The sequence below is a fragment of the Lolium perenne genome, chromosome 5, assembly GCF_019359855.2.
Source record: "Lolium perenne isolate Kyuss_39 chromosome 5, Kyuss_2.0, whole genome shotgun sequence".
NCBI classification, from domain to species: domain Eukaryota; kingdom Viridiplantae; phylum Streptophyta; class Magnoliopsida; order Poales; family Poaceae; genus Lolium; species Lolium perenne.
The window spans coordinates 224,795,305-224,813,593 of NC_067248.2; the positions used below are offsets into that span (position 1 = coordinate 224,795,305).

Genomic DNA, 18,289 nt, shown 5'->3' on the forward strand with positions numbered 1-18,289 from the left:
TCTTCCTCCTCATGCTATGTTGCTCTCTGGTGATCCTGTGATCACACAGAGCTATGCCATAGTTGCTTAATCTTCCAGTGCTTCTATCTACTGCAAGCTCATGGCCAAATCACCAATTTCTGGTACTGGCCAGTGTTGCTTTGCTTGCTATACATGCTCTGTTTGCTTATCTGCTGCTCCTAGCATGCTATATTCTTGCTATGCTCTGCTGTGCTTGCTTAAGAGCTTGCTATCCCATGCTGTATTTGTTTATGGCTTGCTTGTGCTTACTGGCATGTCATACTTGCTTGTCTAGGTGTACTGTGGTGCATTTGTGACACTTGTGTGTGCCAGTGGTGTTTGTGAAATGCCTCTGTGCTTCCTATGCAAACTAATGATCCATTGGATCATCCTTTGCTTGTTGGCTAGCTTCCCTGTGTAACTTGACTTGATTCAATTGATCCATTTGATCAATTAAATGTCAGTGATGGCTTACTGATTAACTCTGTGGCTAAGTGATTCACTTTCCTTGTTGATGCTGATGCTCAAGCATCACTATGCTGCTACTTACTTGTGCTATTGCTCATTCAAGCTACTGGACTTGCTCCAGTGGCTATGATCTTATGATTGGTGCTGTGTTGCTTAACAGTATGCTGCTGTCAATACTAAGCATGGATCTGTGATAAATTCATGCTTGAATTAATTAAGTTATGATGATCTGCTTATGCAGTAATGATTTAAATGACTTGCTTGCAAATGATTTGGCTATTCATGATTGTTTAGCAAGCAAATGAATCTGAATCCATTCTTGGATAATGATGTGCTATAATTGGTTTTCTTTTAATTGGTTCTAAGTGTGATGTGACCTCAGTAGCCTTGCTACTGATTGGTTGCTCACCTAATTAGTTGGATCTTGTGGCTACTCAACCTTTGCTTGCATATTTGGGGATCATACTAGCTATGAATGCCAATATGCTTGCCTGATGAAATCTAGGGTTTACTGATGGTTACTAGCTTAGGTTTTACTGTGTAGTCTTTATTAGCTGCTAATCCTTGCAATTCATCTACTGGTGCTATCTGTGCATCTGATCTGGCTAGTGTGTGCATTTGTGCATGTTTGCTAGCTTCTGTGTACAAGATCTGTATCTAGATGCTTTCCATTTTTAGTGGCTTTTAGACTGGCAGTAATCCTTGGTGAAAACCAAGTGATGATCTACCCACTTGAGTATCTGCTCAATCCCATGCTTATATCATGCATATATGATGGATCAGATCCATTGGATCTGTCCAGGAACTTGGTATACCTTGTTCCAGCTCCTAGATTGAAATATTTGGTTGTTGCAGACTTGGGGTTTTGTGCACATCCCTTCACCTCCAGATTCTAGTTGAGCTTCTCAGGTCACCATGATTCCTGGGGCTAAGTGGTTGTGTGTTGGTTTCTGTTCTTGAGTATGAACTGGATGAACTTGGGTTAGTTCTAGCTTCACCCTTACCTGGTGAATTCTCTATCTGGTCGATTGTCATGGTTCTAGGGTTTGTGTGCTATTTATATGGTCTCTACTTCTACCCTGGCCATGACACACAAGCCTGGGTTACTTTATGACTCACCCCTTGCATTGCCTTGCTGTTGCTTGGTTAGCAACAGCACTCATATGCTGAAACTTGAGCCCCTGTGGCTTGCTCAGTTCTGGTCTGCCTATGCCTATCTTGTGCTGTCCAAGAATTTGGACAAGCACAAGTGTGCTGTGACAGTGTTCACTGTCCAAACTGAATCCCTGTGTTGTTTTGCTAACTGTCCAAACTGAATTTCTAACACTCATATTCTGGCTAGTTCTTGTTCTTTGTTTTGCAGGTTTGAATTATGGCCAGAAGATCATCCTCAAGCCACTTAGTCTAGGTTTTAGTTTAGAATAAACTTGTAATTTTTCCTCTTTTTATTTCTGTTCATTATTTCTCAATTCTTGTATCAAGAATATTGTAAAGACTTTGTAATTTGTGTTGTATATCAATAAAGCTCAAGTTTTGTTTATGAGCTTTTGTATTATGTAATGTTTATATTCTTGATTAAATATTGTATTTGATATTCACTTTGAAATTCAAAGTGATTTGAATTTATATCTTGTGTTTGAATTATGAATTCAATGTTTATATTATGTGATGTTTATTGTTAAATGTGTTAACACTTATCAAATGCAATCATCCCCCAAAGTAACAAGATACAAAAGAGATCATGTCAAAATTTCCCTAACTCACATTGCCTAACCCTAAGTGCAAAATGAGAGAGAACCTCGATCCCTCTTAGGTTTAGTTGCAATAAGGCGCGAAAATTTCCCCCGTTTTGCGATGAAATGCACATCCCATTTCTAAATCTACCCTTCGTTGTTCCTATGTTCTGGGTTATTACAGATGGCTTCCATGGTCGACCTCCCAGGCATTAAAATCTAAATATTTTTAAAATTTGAACATTATTCAAATCTTAATATTTTTCAATCTAAAAAATAAAAGCAAAAAGGCAAAAAGGCAAAAAACAGAATAAAAAATGTAAAAAGAAAAAAGAAGCTAGAAAATAGAAGACAGAAAACAAGAAAAAGAAAGAAAAACGCGAACTAGGCCTGGTCGGCATATAGCGTTTGCCCCCCTATACTTTCGCGCCGCTTGAAGCGGGCAGAACATGGGTCAGCCCATTAGCTTCTTCATTCGTCGATATCGTTCACTTTTCTTCTTCGTATAAATATAAACAAAATTTGAAAGAATTCAAAATATAAACAAATTTTAAAATCTAAACATTTTTTAAAATCTATTTTAAAAAAAAAACCAAATTTGAAAATTATTTCAAATTTAATTTTTAAAATAGAATATTTTCAAATTGAATATTTTTCAAATCTGAATATTTTCAAAAAAGAACCAACAGAAAATCGCAGCAGAAAAATCGACCAAAAACCGGCAGGATGGGTGAGCCCACATGAATCGCAGGTGTGTAGTCGTGGCTCCCAAAGGACTTGCGCGGGTTTAACCTTTTTTTTTACAATCAATACCACATATAGTTATAACAATAAATAGTATATGGTAGGGATACACGAGTTGTCTCCAGCCGCACACCCAATAGGATTTTTAATTAAAAAAGAAAATTTAAATTTCATCAATATTTTGTTATATATTACAAACATGCATGAAACTTAACTACAACTCAAACCTACCTAAACTAATCGTGCCAGAACACGCTGTAGTCCTCCCTCGCCGGCTCCTCGACCCACAAGCAGAAGTTTCGGGTATAGCAAGATCAGACCACTAACCCATTGTATTTTACTCTTATATTCATCTCCTTCCTACCAGAAACGAGCCAGCACCTCTGTCATTTTCTTGCATAATTTCTTGGGCAGCTATTGTCTTCAGTGATACAAGTACGGCATTCTACTCCGCTGGACACCACCACGGCCAATGATGGAAAAGCAAGACTAGAAAAGTGGAAACAGCTCAGGCACAAGTGGTGATTCCTGAACAAAAGGTCCAAACTGTCGGCCAAGGGAGAGGTGCAATCCTGCTCAAAGCACATGGAACAGGCATGCTAATAGTGCCAAGGATCATATCATCATACTTCTCTGAAACTTTGCATCATATTCATGTTACAGAGATGGTACATACCAACTCATCATAGAATGAACAAGCGTAGACGTTCTCTCGCTTCCAATTTTCCACTACATATGCTACAGAAAACCTTACCAAGAAATGGACTCACCGAGTCACCGAGGAATGAATTTACAAGAACGATGGGTAGGATATAGCAGCGGCGAAATCTGAGGGAACAGACAAAAGAACACTGAACACAGGCCAAGACTCCTCCCTCTTAATTGTTCTGTACCAGGTGCAAAGCAGGGTCTTCAGTCCTGGCACTCTTGCTTTCTACTAAGACTTCCTACAAAGTAACAACCGAAGAGGTCTTGCAGGTTGCTTGATCAATTAATCACGGTGCTCTGACCATACTTCTCTCAGGAGCTCATATCTCACATTTACGATTTCGCCTTCTTTTCGAGTACTGAAATGTGCAACCCCATCACAAGGCGAGGGTGGAGAGCTCCGATCATAGAGGGACATCAAGGGAGAGCCCAGGTCATCCAGATCGTCGTCACTGGTGTACCCTCTCCTCTGGACCATCGAGGCCCTTCGGTCCACCTCTGCGTTGCCACTGGTGTCTGCCACTTTCTCTGCCACATCCTTCAACGAAGGGGCGTGGTACACAACAGGAGCAGCGGTGCAAGGGAATGTACTGATCATATGTTCCTCTGCAGAGCACTCCAGCAATCTCTGCACGGCATTGATGACAAGAACCAATATGGTGTTTAAGTCTGTTGATACATCACATTTTGAACAGAAGAAAATCTTCCCCAGGAACAAATCATACCTGGGAATTCAGCTCCTCTAGAACATGGACTGGAACAGGATCAGGGCAGAGCTCGTCAGGGGTGAAGTTGCAGAGTATTCTTATTACTAGTGGAATGCCAATTGAAGGGCAGACCTAACACAAAATTTCAAAACTTCAACTACAGTATGGATGACGGTAACTTAAAGGTAACAGTTCAGCAGATTGTTGCTTTGGAGATGGGAGACAGAAAGGAGCTATTCAAGATAACATACCTCTTTCCTGATGGAGTTCTCAAGAAGCATGTCCTTTGGAAGCATAAGAAGATCACTCAATTCATTGAGAAGCTTAAAGGAATTTAATCCGCCTTTACCATTTCTTTCATCACCATCTCTTCCTGCATCTTGGCCATCTTTTTCAGAGTCATCACCATCCATGCCAAATGTATCGGTGAACCATCTAGACCAGCTTCCGATCTGGGGAGATGATTTCATGCATAAACAGTAGGTATATATAGTTTGCGAGAGAATGAAAAAAAAATGCAAGGAGTGATTGAAATCGTGGAAGGGCGAAATGCGCTATTTTGGTTTGCTTGCTCTTCATGAAATTGCAAGCATTAACCCAGAATAAAGGGGCATCAACATAAGGATATATATATTGGTTTTTGTTTTAGAAAAATAAACTATAGATATACAAGTTGCTTTCAAGTTTAGGTACTTACTGAATTCTTAAGCTGTGCGCCTGATCCGAAGCTTAAGTAGCCAGCGGGAATTGGCAAAACCCTTGAGTCAAGGATAGGATCAGATATTGGATCAGATGGTATCTCATTCTCTGATTCACGAAGGATGGCGTTAAATAAAGCAACATCTAAACGGGCTACACATTGCTCCATCACCTGAGAATAACATAACAACTCAGCAATACAGTTCAGCAAAATATTAGTCCTTTCAAATGATGAGAGAAATCTTAAATCATACCAGTTTTGCCAGTACTGGTAAGCAGCCACACTCATGCCCACTAGCCCGAAGAGGACATATTCTGCTGAAGGCATCGCATAATGCAGCATTCCAGAGATTAAAAGAAAAGACACCTTGATGCTGATCAACCAAAGCAGACCCTAACAACCTCCCAGCCTTTGGAGTGGATGAATCTTCAACAGGAATTTGCATACAGGGTGTCAGTGCCTGGGAAGAAAAATAAAATTCAGGATACTGGAAGGATAATTCAATTGGAAACTTTGTACAAGTCATGTTTTACAGAAAACAAGCTCAGATCATAGTATAAAGTGAACCCTTTACCTGCCACCACACAGATTCAACAATCCGAGAAAAGATCCAAGACTCAATCTTCTCCAATGCGGCTAATACAGTGGCAGTTTCCTGCCAATCATCTGGTAATTGTGTGATAGTATGTCTAGCATGCTTGCCATTGGAGTTGCTTTTCCATCTCACTGGCGAAGAATTCTTGTCAACCTTTGTGGTACTATCTGCGGTGAAAGCCTTCAAAACTGGAGTTGATTGGCATGAAACGCCAAAGGCTTGTGCAATGATCTCTCTTAGCACGACTATGTTTGATAGCCAGAATGTCAATCTACATCAAAGTTTGATTCTCAAATCAAAATCAAAAGGAGCTAACATTTATGGTCATATATGAGAAATAAAACTTAAGCAAACTATAATAGCCCTAGTTTACCTCGGAACATCATTTCCACAAGACTTTGCAATGAGCACAAGCCCAGAAACAGAGTTTTTTGCGACAGAAGCTTTCTTCTCTGGGGACCAAAACTTTGATGCATGAATATATAACCTAGACAGACGCCTGGCTGGTGTATGCAACTTATGTGATGAGCATCCATGCTCTGGCACAATAGAGTAAAGAGAAACCTCAAGGGCAGCAACTTCACGTAGCTCTTGCTCCAGCTTTTCAATTTTTGATTCTAATTCCTCAATATTTTCGTCATTCTTTTCATATGCAGCTGACTTGTCATCATCGAGTACACCTTGCTCAGTATCAGCAATTTCATCATCAGTCCCACTACTCTGATCACAGGTTGGAGCTTCATCCAAGACATCAATCTCCTTTGCCTCTTCAATGGCCTCCTTATTATCGGTCTTTACACCATCAATGCCCTTATCATCAGACGCTGTACCCTCAATGGACTTATCATCAGTAGTTGTACCCTCAATGATCTTCTCATCAGCCGCTGTATGCTCAATGGCCTTATCATCAGTCCCTCCACCCTCATTGGCCTGATCATCAGTCTCCATACCATCAACGGCCTTATCATCAGCAGCTCTGCCCACTATGGAATTATCATCGGTGATTGTATCCTCAATAGATTTATCATTGGTTTCCCCGGACACATCAGATGAAGGACAAGAAGAAACTTCCACAGTTTCTGGCCTTTGAGTTTCAATAGTTTTAACAACATAAGCTGCTTTGTTTGGCTTTGGTGATTTTTTCTGGGTGTTGTTTGGTGATATATACTGCAGCTTAGTGTTGACTAGACGACCAGAGTTAGTTCTTAGCGGACGTGGACTATTTTGCTTTGACTCTTTCTTTGCTAACTTCTTCGGAACCCTGGAGACTCTTTTCACTTTAGTATCTTCATTGCTGTTAGCCTCGCCTTGAGATGAAAAGGAATCTCTAGCTGCTTCATAGTCTGATTCAGCTTCCTTCCGTTGTTTACCATCTCGTTCCATTTCCACATCAGTTGAATGGTCATTTCTTTCTTCCCCATTCTCCCTAGCACCCATTTCAGTATCCTCCAATGTATTAGAAACTCGATACCTAGACAGACCACATCAACAAAGTTAAGTAACATGAGCAAATTCATAGGCATGATAGCAGCAGGAAGGTACATCATAATTACTATGCCATGGTAAAAGGTACATTGAGAATAATTTGCATATAATTTGCTTGAACTGAACAAAACATGTAAACAATGGGTAGAACTTTAGAGCAGACAAGTAAGTAAAAATGCAGTAGAATTTCAGAGCCGACAGGTAACTTCCACAATATTCAACATAAACCGGAGCTTGCAGTAAGGCGTCCACTACCACTATAGCACACCATGACTAACTGATTGGTTCCTGACTAGCTTACTAAGAAGCAAATGTTAATATCAATCAAAAAGACACTGGATCGAAACAGCTGCAGATCTGGACAGCTAGGCGAAACATACACCAAAAGAAACATCTAACTAACAAAATTAATGCACCAAACAGAGAATTTGGTACAAGTGATGTGTCTCCTTGTGCAATTCACTTGGGGAGGAGGGAGGTAGTTGGGAGGCACATGGCGGTGGGACACGCCGAGGTTGTACCGCCGTTCGACTGGATTGCATTCGAGAATGAGGTCCCAACTCCCAGTTGGACGAAAGTGCCAGGGGACACGAAGCTGTACCAAAACTGGACTACAGGGAGATCTGACAAAGCTGTACGAAACGTGAACTCGGCACTAGCGAGGTAGCAAGCACTTGATTCCTAGTCGTTGCTCGGAATTACCATTCACCATGCACAGCAGGTAAAATAGGCAAGTGCGGTACACTGATTCCTGTGGTTGGCAACGGTAATTCACCACAAAAATGTTCAATGGTCAGAGATGTTTTTTACTGGCTTGACTGAATTTCACAAACGCGGGATGCACCAGCAGAACCAACTAAAGTCCAGACTCCAGATATCTAATCCGGTGCAGTTCACCAGATAATTGGTCAGGAAAGAGCTCAGCCATTGCAGGAACAATAGCAAGAACAAGAGAGAAACAGGCCAGGCAACCGAAGAAGTGGCCAGCTCGGTTGCCTCAGTTCGCAAATGCGGATCACAAGATACTAGGAACTAGCTATACTGATATGATTTCAGTCGGAACTGGTCTTATTAGCAGACAAGGAATGTTCGATCCCCTGCTACAGGTGAATCGAAAGAACTAATAATAATACGAAGAAAATAAAAGAAGAGCCAATGCGGCAAAAAGGAAACCAACTACCAAATCTAGAATCGAACGCTTTAGCACGGGAAAATCTCCACCGCGCAACAGACAGATTTGGGGACGGATTTTGTGGAGGCGGAACGGCGAGAATGGGAGCAGAGTGGTGCTCACCGGGGGGTTCTTCCTGCCGCCGCCGCCTCGGTTCCTGCGACGCGAGCGGGAGCCGGGAGAAGCGAAACTCAAACCAAACCGAGCGGTTGTTCCCTCGCTCCTCTTGTCTTCCTTTTTCTAATGGCGGCGCGGAGTTCAATGCCGAGCGGAACTCAGGGGATCAGCGGCGCAGCGAACTCGACTGCGCGCGGTGCGGAATATTGGTGGGGGGCTGCCGGCGCGGGAGGAGGAGACGGCCAGCGGCCAATGCTGCGGCGAGGGTGTCACAGGCGTGCGGTTCGTTTGGGTTTGGGCTGGCTCCGTGCTGCTCATATCATCATCAATCGACGTGCGTTTCGAGGCGTTCCGATCGAGTCGCCTCACCTCGCGGTGAGGTTAGCCAACCGCTTTTCTGTTACTCGTTCGTCTTTTTCTTTTCAACTCTTTTCTCGTTTTTTTTTTTGCTCTAAAAGTAGTATCTTTTTATGTTCAAGACTGTAATCTCTTTTTTTTTTAGAAAAAGAATGTAGTATCTGCTCTTTGGTTATTGTGCACACTCACTATATTCCCTCCGAATGTTTTCAAACAAGATGACCTAGTGATATGCAACAATTCGTGAACAAGATAACCTAATCTAGCAAAAAAAAAATCATACCAAATTTACCGGAAAAATCTATATGTAATTTTGTGAGAAGAAAAATGTGTGCAATATGACTTAAGAATATTTTTTATTTAGGTGTATATATAATTATGAAAGTTAGGACATATATAGATATGGTAGGCATAAGGTACCCTGCATCCTTATGTAAATGGTCAAATGGGTAGTGAACAGCGCGTCGTGGTGAACAAACAGATGTCATAGGTAGACTTATGTTGGGGCCAAATGCACACCAAAGGATCCGGAGGAGGGGGAGATGAAGAAGAAACAAACACAAACACACACGATGTACCCATGTTCAGGGCCCTCGTGAGGAGGTAAAACTCTTACACATGCATGTCTGTACTAGACGAGCTCAACAGGGAACTACAATGATCTTGTTCTAGCTCTTGGCCAGAGGAAGAAGATGAAGTTAGAGGGAGAAAAACCCTAAGCAGGATGAACATGAAGAACTACTGGGAACCTCCCGTGCAAGGGAGTGCCACCTCTCCTTAATCCTTATATAGGGAAGAGGAGGCTTACAAGAGAAGGAACGAGGCTTACAAGAGAAGGAACAAGGCAAAGGGAATCTAGGCCTACGGGTAACCTACTCTTGGATTATAGCATTGACCTTGGTCCATGATGTCCTTGTCTGCGTGTTCTGTAGCAGCTTCGTTAGCCGTGTGCTATGGTTTCAGTTGGAATCTAGAGAGATCTTCCGTATCTCCCTAATGTCCTGTAGCGATGCGACCGAATCTTTGACCAGCTGTAATCCGTTGGCCCTATGCCGGATCCTTGTACCGATATATACATGGTATATGCCGGTACCCCTGACTTGTATGTAGAATACCTAAGCCGGATTATATACCGGGCTCGGTTATGCCGATCATTATTGCTCCTGCTTATCTTTAAACTGGTCGACCTTAATTAGTGGTTTTGCCATATTCTGACATAGCTGAGATATCCGGCATAATCACCTTATGCCGGCCAAATACACCCTTCCTTTACCTACCAGGGGTCATCCCCCGACACAGCGCGACGCTACACATACACTACAACGCCACGCAACGTAAGAAACCTCGCGTCCGCTTCCACCTCCGCCTCCTTCATACGTCGGTTCTCCTCTGCTCAGGCCGACTTCGGCAGCGTCGGTAGGGGAACCCGATCTATGTGCGTAGTTTTTAATAAAAATAGTATTTTCAATAGATTGGGTTAAAGCTTTGGTAGTTTTTTTTGTCCTCTTGAAAGAATTACAAGGCGTGTGGTTCACACGACTTTTGTCACCATTCCTCCAACAAACATGACAAATTTGTTTGAAAATTAGTTGTTTGGAGTCAACAGGAAAGATGAGGCACAAATTCGTGTGGAAGATTGCACTTTTGTTTGGGCTATTTGGAACGCATGTAATGCTATTATATTTAATAAGCCGAAACAATCTTACTTTTTGCATGTTATACCACAGACTTCTATGACATGGTTTCTAGGTGCAACCACTTGAAAATGGTAGTACAAGACTTATCAACTCTTGCGACTGGTGGCATGTCTAGAATTACGGCAGTTTGATTAGCTTTTTATGTTTTCTTTTCACTATCTTTAAGTGGCTGGTATATGTAGGAAACCCTAGGGATTGTTTTGTATTTTTTGATCTTTTAGGATTTTATCAGCAAATTCGGGATAATCACTTTATCTTGGTTTGTATTTTAGTTTTCACATGTGTTGCTTCATGTAACTTGATATTCGATTAATGAAATATGTGGTTGCTCTAAAAAAAACCTTTGTAATTCGTAAATTGTAAACTTTGATACTTTCAATAATGCAATAAAAGGTCGTATGTCGATGCAGAGACCAGGGAGGATCCCATTTTAAAAAACACACACATTTCATGCAACAATAATATGATCAACTTTAGAATCCCACGGAGCTTCAATGAAACAAAGCCAATATGTAGGATAACGTTGCATAGAAAACAAAAAAATTTCCTACGGTGAACACGCAATCCAAGCCAAGATGCAATCTAGAAGACGGTAGCAACGAGGGGGTATCGAGTCTCACCCTTGAAGAGATTCCAAAGCCTACAAGATGAGGCTCTTGTTGCTGCGGTAGACGATCACTTGCCGCTTGCAAAAGCGCGTAGAAGATCTTGATCACGATCGGTTCCGGCGCCACGAACGGGCAGCACCTCCGTACTCGGTCACACGTTCGGTTGTTGATGAAGACGACGTCCACCTCCCCGTTCCAGCGGGCAGCGGAAGTAGTAGTTCCTCTTGAATCCGACAGCACGACGGCGTGGTGTCGGTGGCGGTGAAGAAGTCCGGCGGAGCTTCGCTAAGCTACGCGGGAGATATGGAGGAGAAGGGGGCGGCTAGGGTTTGGGAGGGGGTGGCCGGCCACTCAAGGGGGGCGGCCAGCTTGTGGTCTTGGGGGTGGCCGGCCCCCTCCCTTGGCCCCTCATTATATAGGTGGATCCCCAAGTGTTGGTGTCCAAGTCTTCGAATAAGACCCGAACCCAAAACCTTCCATAAGAGAGGGAAACCTTGCCCAACTAGGACTCCCACCAAAAGTGGGATTTCCACCTCCCATGTGGGGGGTGGCCGGCCCCCTAAGGGGGAGTCCACTTGGGACTCCTCCCCACCTAGGGCTGGCCGGCCATGGAGGTGGAGTCCCATGTGGACTCCACCTTCCTTGGTGGTTTCTTCCGGACTTTTCTAGAACCTTCTAGAACCTTCCATAGAACCTTCCGCGACATTTTAATTCACATAAAATGACATCCTATATATGAATCTTATTCTCCGGACCATTCAGGAACTCCTCGTGATGTCCGGGATCTCATCCGGGACTCCGAACAAATATTCGAACTCCATTCCATATTCAAGTACTACCATTTCAACATCCAACTTTAAGTGTGTCACCCTACGGTTCGTGAACTATGCGGACATGGTTGAGTACTCACTCCGACCAATAACCAATAGCGGGATCTGGAGATCCATAATGGCTCCCACATATTCAACGATGACTTTAGTGATCGAATGAACCATTCACATACATTACCAATTCCCTTTGTCTCGCGATATTTTACTTGTCCGAGGTTTGATCTTTGGTATCACTCTATACCTTGTTCAACCTCGTCTCCTGACAAGTACTCTTTACTCGTACCGTGGTATGTGGTCTCTTATGAACTTATTCATATGCTTGCAAGACATTAGACGACATTCCACCGAGAGGGCCCAGAGTATATCTATCCGTCATCGGGATGGACAAATCCCACTGTTGATCCATATGCTTCAACTCATACTTTCCGGATACTTAATCCCACCTTTATAACCACCCATTTACGCAGTGGTGTTTGGTGTAATCAAAGTACCTTTCCGGTATAAGTGATTTACATGATCTCATGGTCATAAGGACTAGGTAACTATGTATCGAAAGCTTATAGCAAATAACTTAATGACGAGATCTTATGCTACGCTTAATTGGGTGGGTCCATTACATCATTCATATAATGATATAACCTTGTTATTAATAACATCCAATGTTCATGATTATGAAACTAATCATCCATTAATCAACAAGCTAGTTTAAGAGGCATACTAGGGACTTCTTGTTTGTCTACATATCACACATGTACTAATGTTTCGGTTAATACAATTATAGCATGATATATAAACATTTATCATAAACATAAAGATATAAATAATAACCACTTTATTATTGTCTCTAGGGCATATCTCCTTCAGTCTCCCACTTGCACTAGAGTCAATAATCTAGTTTACATTTGTAAAGATATAACACCTTGGCCTTCTGGTGCTTTATCATGTATTGCTCACGGGAGAGGTTTTTAGTCATCGGATCTGACACGCTCAGAAACGTATGTATTTTGTAATTCATTTGCGTCTCAACGCATCACTCATTTCCAAACGAGTTGGCATTATATATGTTTGATCTTCTGGTGGAACCTTAATTCCATGTCTGAAATATGTCACTTATATTGTCACACACAATATAGCTTCAAAGTTCGACTGTCGGAACTACACCAAGTTCTCAAAGAACCTCTTGACTTAACATCCTTTGTCATTGTCAAAACAATGACATACTCTGCCTTCTTTTGTAGAATCCGTCACAATATTTAGAACTATTCTAAATCTAGCATAGACAACTTCTAGCTCATTGTGCTACCTTTTAAAACAACACTTAGTCTAATTTGAGATTGAAATTTTATTTTCATATGTGACAAAACAAATATCGGTGCAACATCTTACAGCGATTTGTTTGTCATTTCTCCATACAAAACTATATATATATATATATTCTTGGTTCTTCTTAAGTACTTCAAGAATATTCTTACTGTTTTTCAATGATCATCTCATGAATCATTCTGGTATATGCTCATAACATTTTAGAGCACAAGATATCTGATTGTGTACATATTATTCGTGATCTAAAGTCACTCATGTGTTTTTACTCATTGAGTGTCATATACACTCAAGTCTTGTTAAAACTTCACATGACAAGAACATCTTCTTAATATTTCTATATTGAACTATTTCAATATCCATTCTATGTACTTTGACTTAAACTTATTTTGTGTTTCAATCTATCTTCATAGATCTTGACACTAAATTTGTTTCAGTCCATATCCTTTCATTGAAGTTTAATTTTCAATGAAACCTTTTAATCAAGTATATAATTACATCATTTATAACCAACTATATGTCATCTACATAAAGTATTATAAATATGTCTTAGCGCTCCCACTTAATTTCTTGCAAATGCAAGCCTCTTCATCGTTTCTGATGAAATCAAAAACTCTTTGACTATTTCATCTGGTGAAGATTCTAACTCCGCGATACTTACTTCATCCAATTGAAGTTCGTATACCTATCTAGTATTCCACGGACCAGCAAAACTCTTGGTTGTATCTTGTATACACCTTTAATACACACTTCTGTTAAGTAGTGTATTTTGCCACTCTACTAACATATCTCATAAAAGAAATATGTAGTGATTACTAGAATAATCCACATAGACTATAAGCATTGCTACGGAAGATTTAATCTTATCGTAGTCAGCTCTTTGAACTTTGTCGTAAACAACTTTTCGACAAGTTGAGCTTCTTCAAGGATATTTCATCCAAGTCCATCAATTTCATAGATCCATTTACTTTCAAAAAGTATTCATCTATCTTGGATTTCATGGCGTATAGCCATTTTAACGGAGTCAGGGCCCATCATAACTTCTTTGTTTGTAGTTGGTTTATTATTGTTCAAAATCAATCCTTTGTCCACAAATCTTTTATTTGATCACAAAGTAAACCATACCTACAAGGTTCAATATGTACTTCGATCTCCATGGCTAAAACACTTTGTAGTCATGGGAGCCATGATCGTCGTAGCCGCTTCCGAAACCAATTCCGATGCTGCACTACTCTGATCATTATGCTCAGGTTCATAAGCCTTATCAAATTATATTGTCCTCCCACTCAAAAACTTCACTAGAAACAATTTCTTGGAAATAAGAAACATTGACAAACACTTTTGTCTTTGTCTCGTGGGAAGAATTCCCAATTAAATCTCTGGGATAACCAACAAAGACATTCATCCGATTTTGGTTGAAAACTCTTAGACCAAAATTTAAAGAAAGGACTATTAAGGTTTATACCCATGCCATAACTCGTATGGTGTCATTTCAACGGATCATGATGATGCTCTATTCAGTGTAAAAGCGGTAGTCACTAAAGCATAATTCACAAAAATATAATGGCGTCATAATATTTTATCTCATCATTAATCCAACAAGGTTTGGATACATATCTCGGATACTATATCATCATTATGATACTCCAAGAAATGTGAGTTGTAGAACAATTTCATAACTTTCTTAGATGTTCGCTAAAACTCGTAATTCAAATATTTCCACCATGATCCAATCATAGATATTTGATTTTTCTATTACGATGATTTCCACTTCATGCTGAAATTTATTTGAATCCTATTCAAATGTTTCAAACTTTTCCTTATTGAATATATGCACATATATACTCAATTCATTGTTTGAAAGTTTTCATGAAGTAGAAGAATCTTCCGCACACAACTATGCCCAGTGAACCATATACATCATCATGTATTTTTCACTAAGTTAGTTGCCCATTCAACTCTTGGCCTATGAACGGTATTTTAATCATTCTCTTTAGAAAAGATTTGCAAGCACCAAATGATTCAAAAAATCAAATGACTCCAGAAATCCATTTGCATGGAGTTCCTTCATGTGTTCCTTTCTAACATGACCTAAATGGCGGTTCCACAAATAAGTGGAATTCAAATCATTTGCCTTATGGCATTTTAGCGTCAGTGTTATGTATGTGTGTCTCACCATTAAGATTTATAATAACTTATCCATCGTACATGGAGTAATGTCATAATTTAAACAACTCATTGTTTTTATTTGACCAGAGCAAAATAACAATTTATTAAGCTCTTTATTATAAATTCTAAGGGCTAGATAGAATGCCAATGACGAACATAATAACACTTTATTTTTGTTCCTGACGTGCATTCCTATTCATATTCCTTGTCAGTCACTTAGGCCATTGTATTCTTGTATTGCGTTGTTTTGTATGACACTTCATACCAACCAATATGGTACAAATACCCAAGAATTTCATTGTGAGACCTAACTAGGAATACAACCATAACATGTATATCATTTATATACACACGAGCTAGACATTCTAGTCTTTTCTTTCTTCTCGCCAATAATCTTTTGTAGTTTCTCTTTTAGCTTTCCTCATTATTCAGAAAAACACATCAACATCATTAACTTCTAGGTTTGTTGGTCAAATACCAATAACCTTGAGGTTCTTACTTTGAAGTTGATCATCATATGACAAGTGTTCCAGATTTCACTATTAGTAACTTTGTAATATGATGAACAGTTTCACTCATAATTTTATCCATCATATCATGACGACTTTCCGAGACCATGTCTGTACATGCTAGGCTCGTAAAGTTTTAACCTTGGTATTTGCATGTGCAAATCTAGCTTGCACCGTTTTATGCACACGTAGAATCTATCACACCCGATCATCACGTGATGCTTCAAAACGACGAGTCTTAGTAACGGTGCATATTTAAGGATGGTCACTTCATGGATATGCGAATATCGTTAGTGCCCCAATAGTTGGAGGATTGTGACGCCTTGCGTCTTCAACCTTCGTACATTCCCATAAAACTTATGAGTTTATGTAGTCTCACCAAACTTTATTCTATCATCTTGCAATAAGGTCTTAGATATCACATATATCTCATACCTTGATTATTTCTGAAAACTAAATTTTCAGCTCCTTACTTTTCAAACAGATTTGAACTTCAAGTTTCACGGAGACAAGATAACTTTAGGTACTAATTGAAACCATAGCTCTTTGAATCAACAATGTGAGGTTTACTAAAAGTTTGCAATAGGACTTAATCAATTCTTGATTCTTTAACAATACGGTACCAATCCGTAAAGTTTCTTGTCAGATTTTAACAGTATTTCTATCTCAATTACAAGACTAGCGCATGGTAGAAAACGGATGCCAATACTACAAAATTAATTCAAAATACTACTCAGACTATGTTTATGATAATTAGTTCATGTTTTAATCTAATTACTAATAAACTCCCACTTAATACAACATCCCTCATAGTTGTTAAGTGGTACACGATCCAAATTCACTACACCAAAAACCGATCATCACGTGAGATGATGTAGCTTCAATGGTGAACATCAACATGTTGATCATATCATCCATATGACTCGTGTTCAACCTTTCGGTTTCCGTTGTCCCGAGGCCATGTCTGTACATGCTAGGCTCGTCAAGCAAACCCAAGTATTCCGCGTGTGCAACATGGCTTACACCCGTTGTATGTGAATCGTTGAATCTATCACATCCGATCATCACGAGATGCTTCGAAACGACGAACTGTTACAACGGTGCATACGAGGGAAGAACACTTTATTATCTTGATATTAATGTGAGGGATCATCTTATAATGCTACCGTCGCGATCTAAGCAAAATAAGATGCATAAAAGGATTAACATCACATGCAGTTCATATGTGATATGATATGGCCCTTTTATCTTTGCGCCTTCGATCTTCATCTCCAAAGCACGGACATGATCTCCATCATCAACGAGCATGATCTCCATCATCGTCGGCGTAGCGTCAAGGTTCATGGCGCCGTCTTCATGGTTGTTCACCTCATGTATCAACTATTACAACTACTTTGAAATACTACTCAACATGAAAATTAAAGACAACCATAAGGCTCCTGCCGGTTGCCACAATACAATAATGATCATCTCATACATATTCATCATCATATTATGGCCATATCACATCACCAAACCCTGCAAAAACAAGTTAGACGTCTCTAATTTGGTTTGCATATTTTACGTGGTTTAGGGTTTTCGAGAGAGATCTAATCTACCTACGAACATGAACCACAACGGTGATACTAATGTTTTCAATAGAAGAGTAAGTTGAATCTTCACTATAGTAGGAGAGACAGACACCCGCAAAGCCTCTTATGCAATACAAGTTGCATGTCGAACGAGGAACAAGTCTCATGAACGCGGTCATGTAAAGTTAGTCCGAGCCGCTTCATCCCACTATGCCACAAAGATGCAAAGTACTCAAACTAAAGATAACAAGAGCATCAACGCCCACAAAACCATTGTGTTCTACTCGTGCAACCATCTATGCATAGACACGGCTCTGATACCACTGTAGGATAACGTTGCATAGAAAACAAAAAAATTTCCTACGGTAAACACGCAATCCAAGCCAAGATGCAATCTAGAAGACGGTAGCAACGAGGGGGTATCGAGTCTCACCCTTGAAGAGATTCCAAAGCCTACAAGATGAGGCTCTTGTTGCTGCGGTAGACGATCACTTGCCGCTTGCAAAAGCGCATAGAAGATCTTGATCACGATCGGTTCCGGCGCCACGAACGGGCAGCACCTCCGTACTCGGTCACACGTTCGGTTGTTGATGAAGACGACGTCCACCTCCCCGTTCCAGCGGGCAGCGGAAGTAGTAGTTCCTCTTGAATCCGACAGCACGACGGCGTGGTGTCGGTGGCGGTGAAGAAGTCCGGCGGAGCTTCGCTAAGCTACGCGGGAGATATGGAGGAGAAGGGGGCGGCTAGGGTTTGGGAGGGGGTGGCCGGCCACTCAAGGGGGGCGGCCAGCTTGTGGTCTT

General features: G+C 40.7%; 1 protein-coding gene across 1 annotated transcript; it reads right to left on the reverse strand.

Moving 5' to 3' along the window:
- Nucleotides 1-3,545: 3,545 nt before the first annotated feature.
- LOC127302080 (uncharacterized) lies at nt 3,546-8,730 on the reverse strand. The gene is made up of 8 exons (XM_051332426.2): nt 8,435-8,730; nt 6,029-7,126; nt 5,635-5,926; nt 5,314-5,520; nt 5,058-5,231; nt 4,612-4,812; nt 4,379-4,492; nt 3,546-4,281 (listed from the first exon to the last, which is right to left on the reverse strand). The coding sequence occupies exons 2-8, from the start codon at nt 7,090-7,092 to the stop codon at nt 3,937-3,939; spliced, it is 2,397 nt and encodes a 798-aa protein (XP_051188386.1). The 5' UTR covers nt 7,093-7,126; nt 8,435-8,730; the 3' UTR covers nt 3,546-3,936.
- Between the last annotated feature and the right edge of the window lie 9,559 nt (nt 8,731-18,289).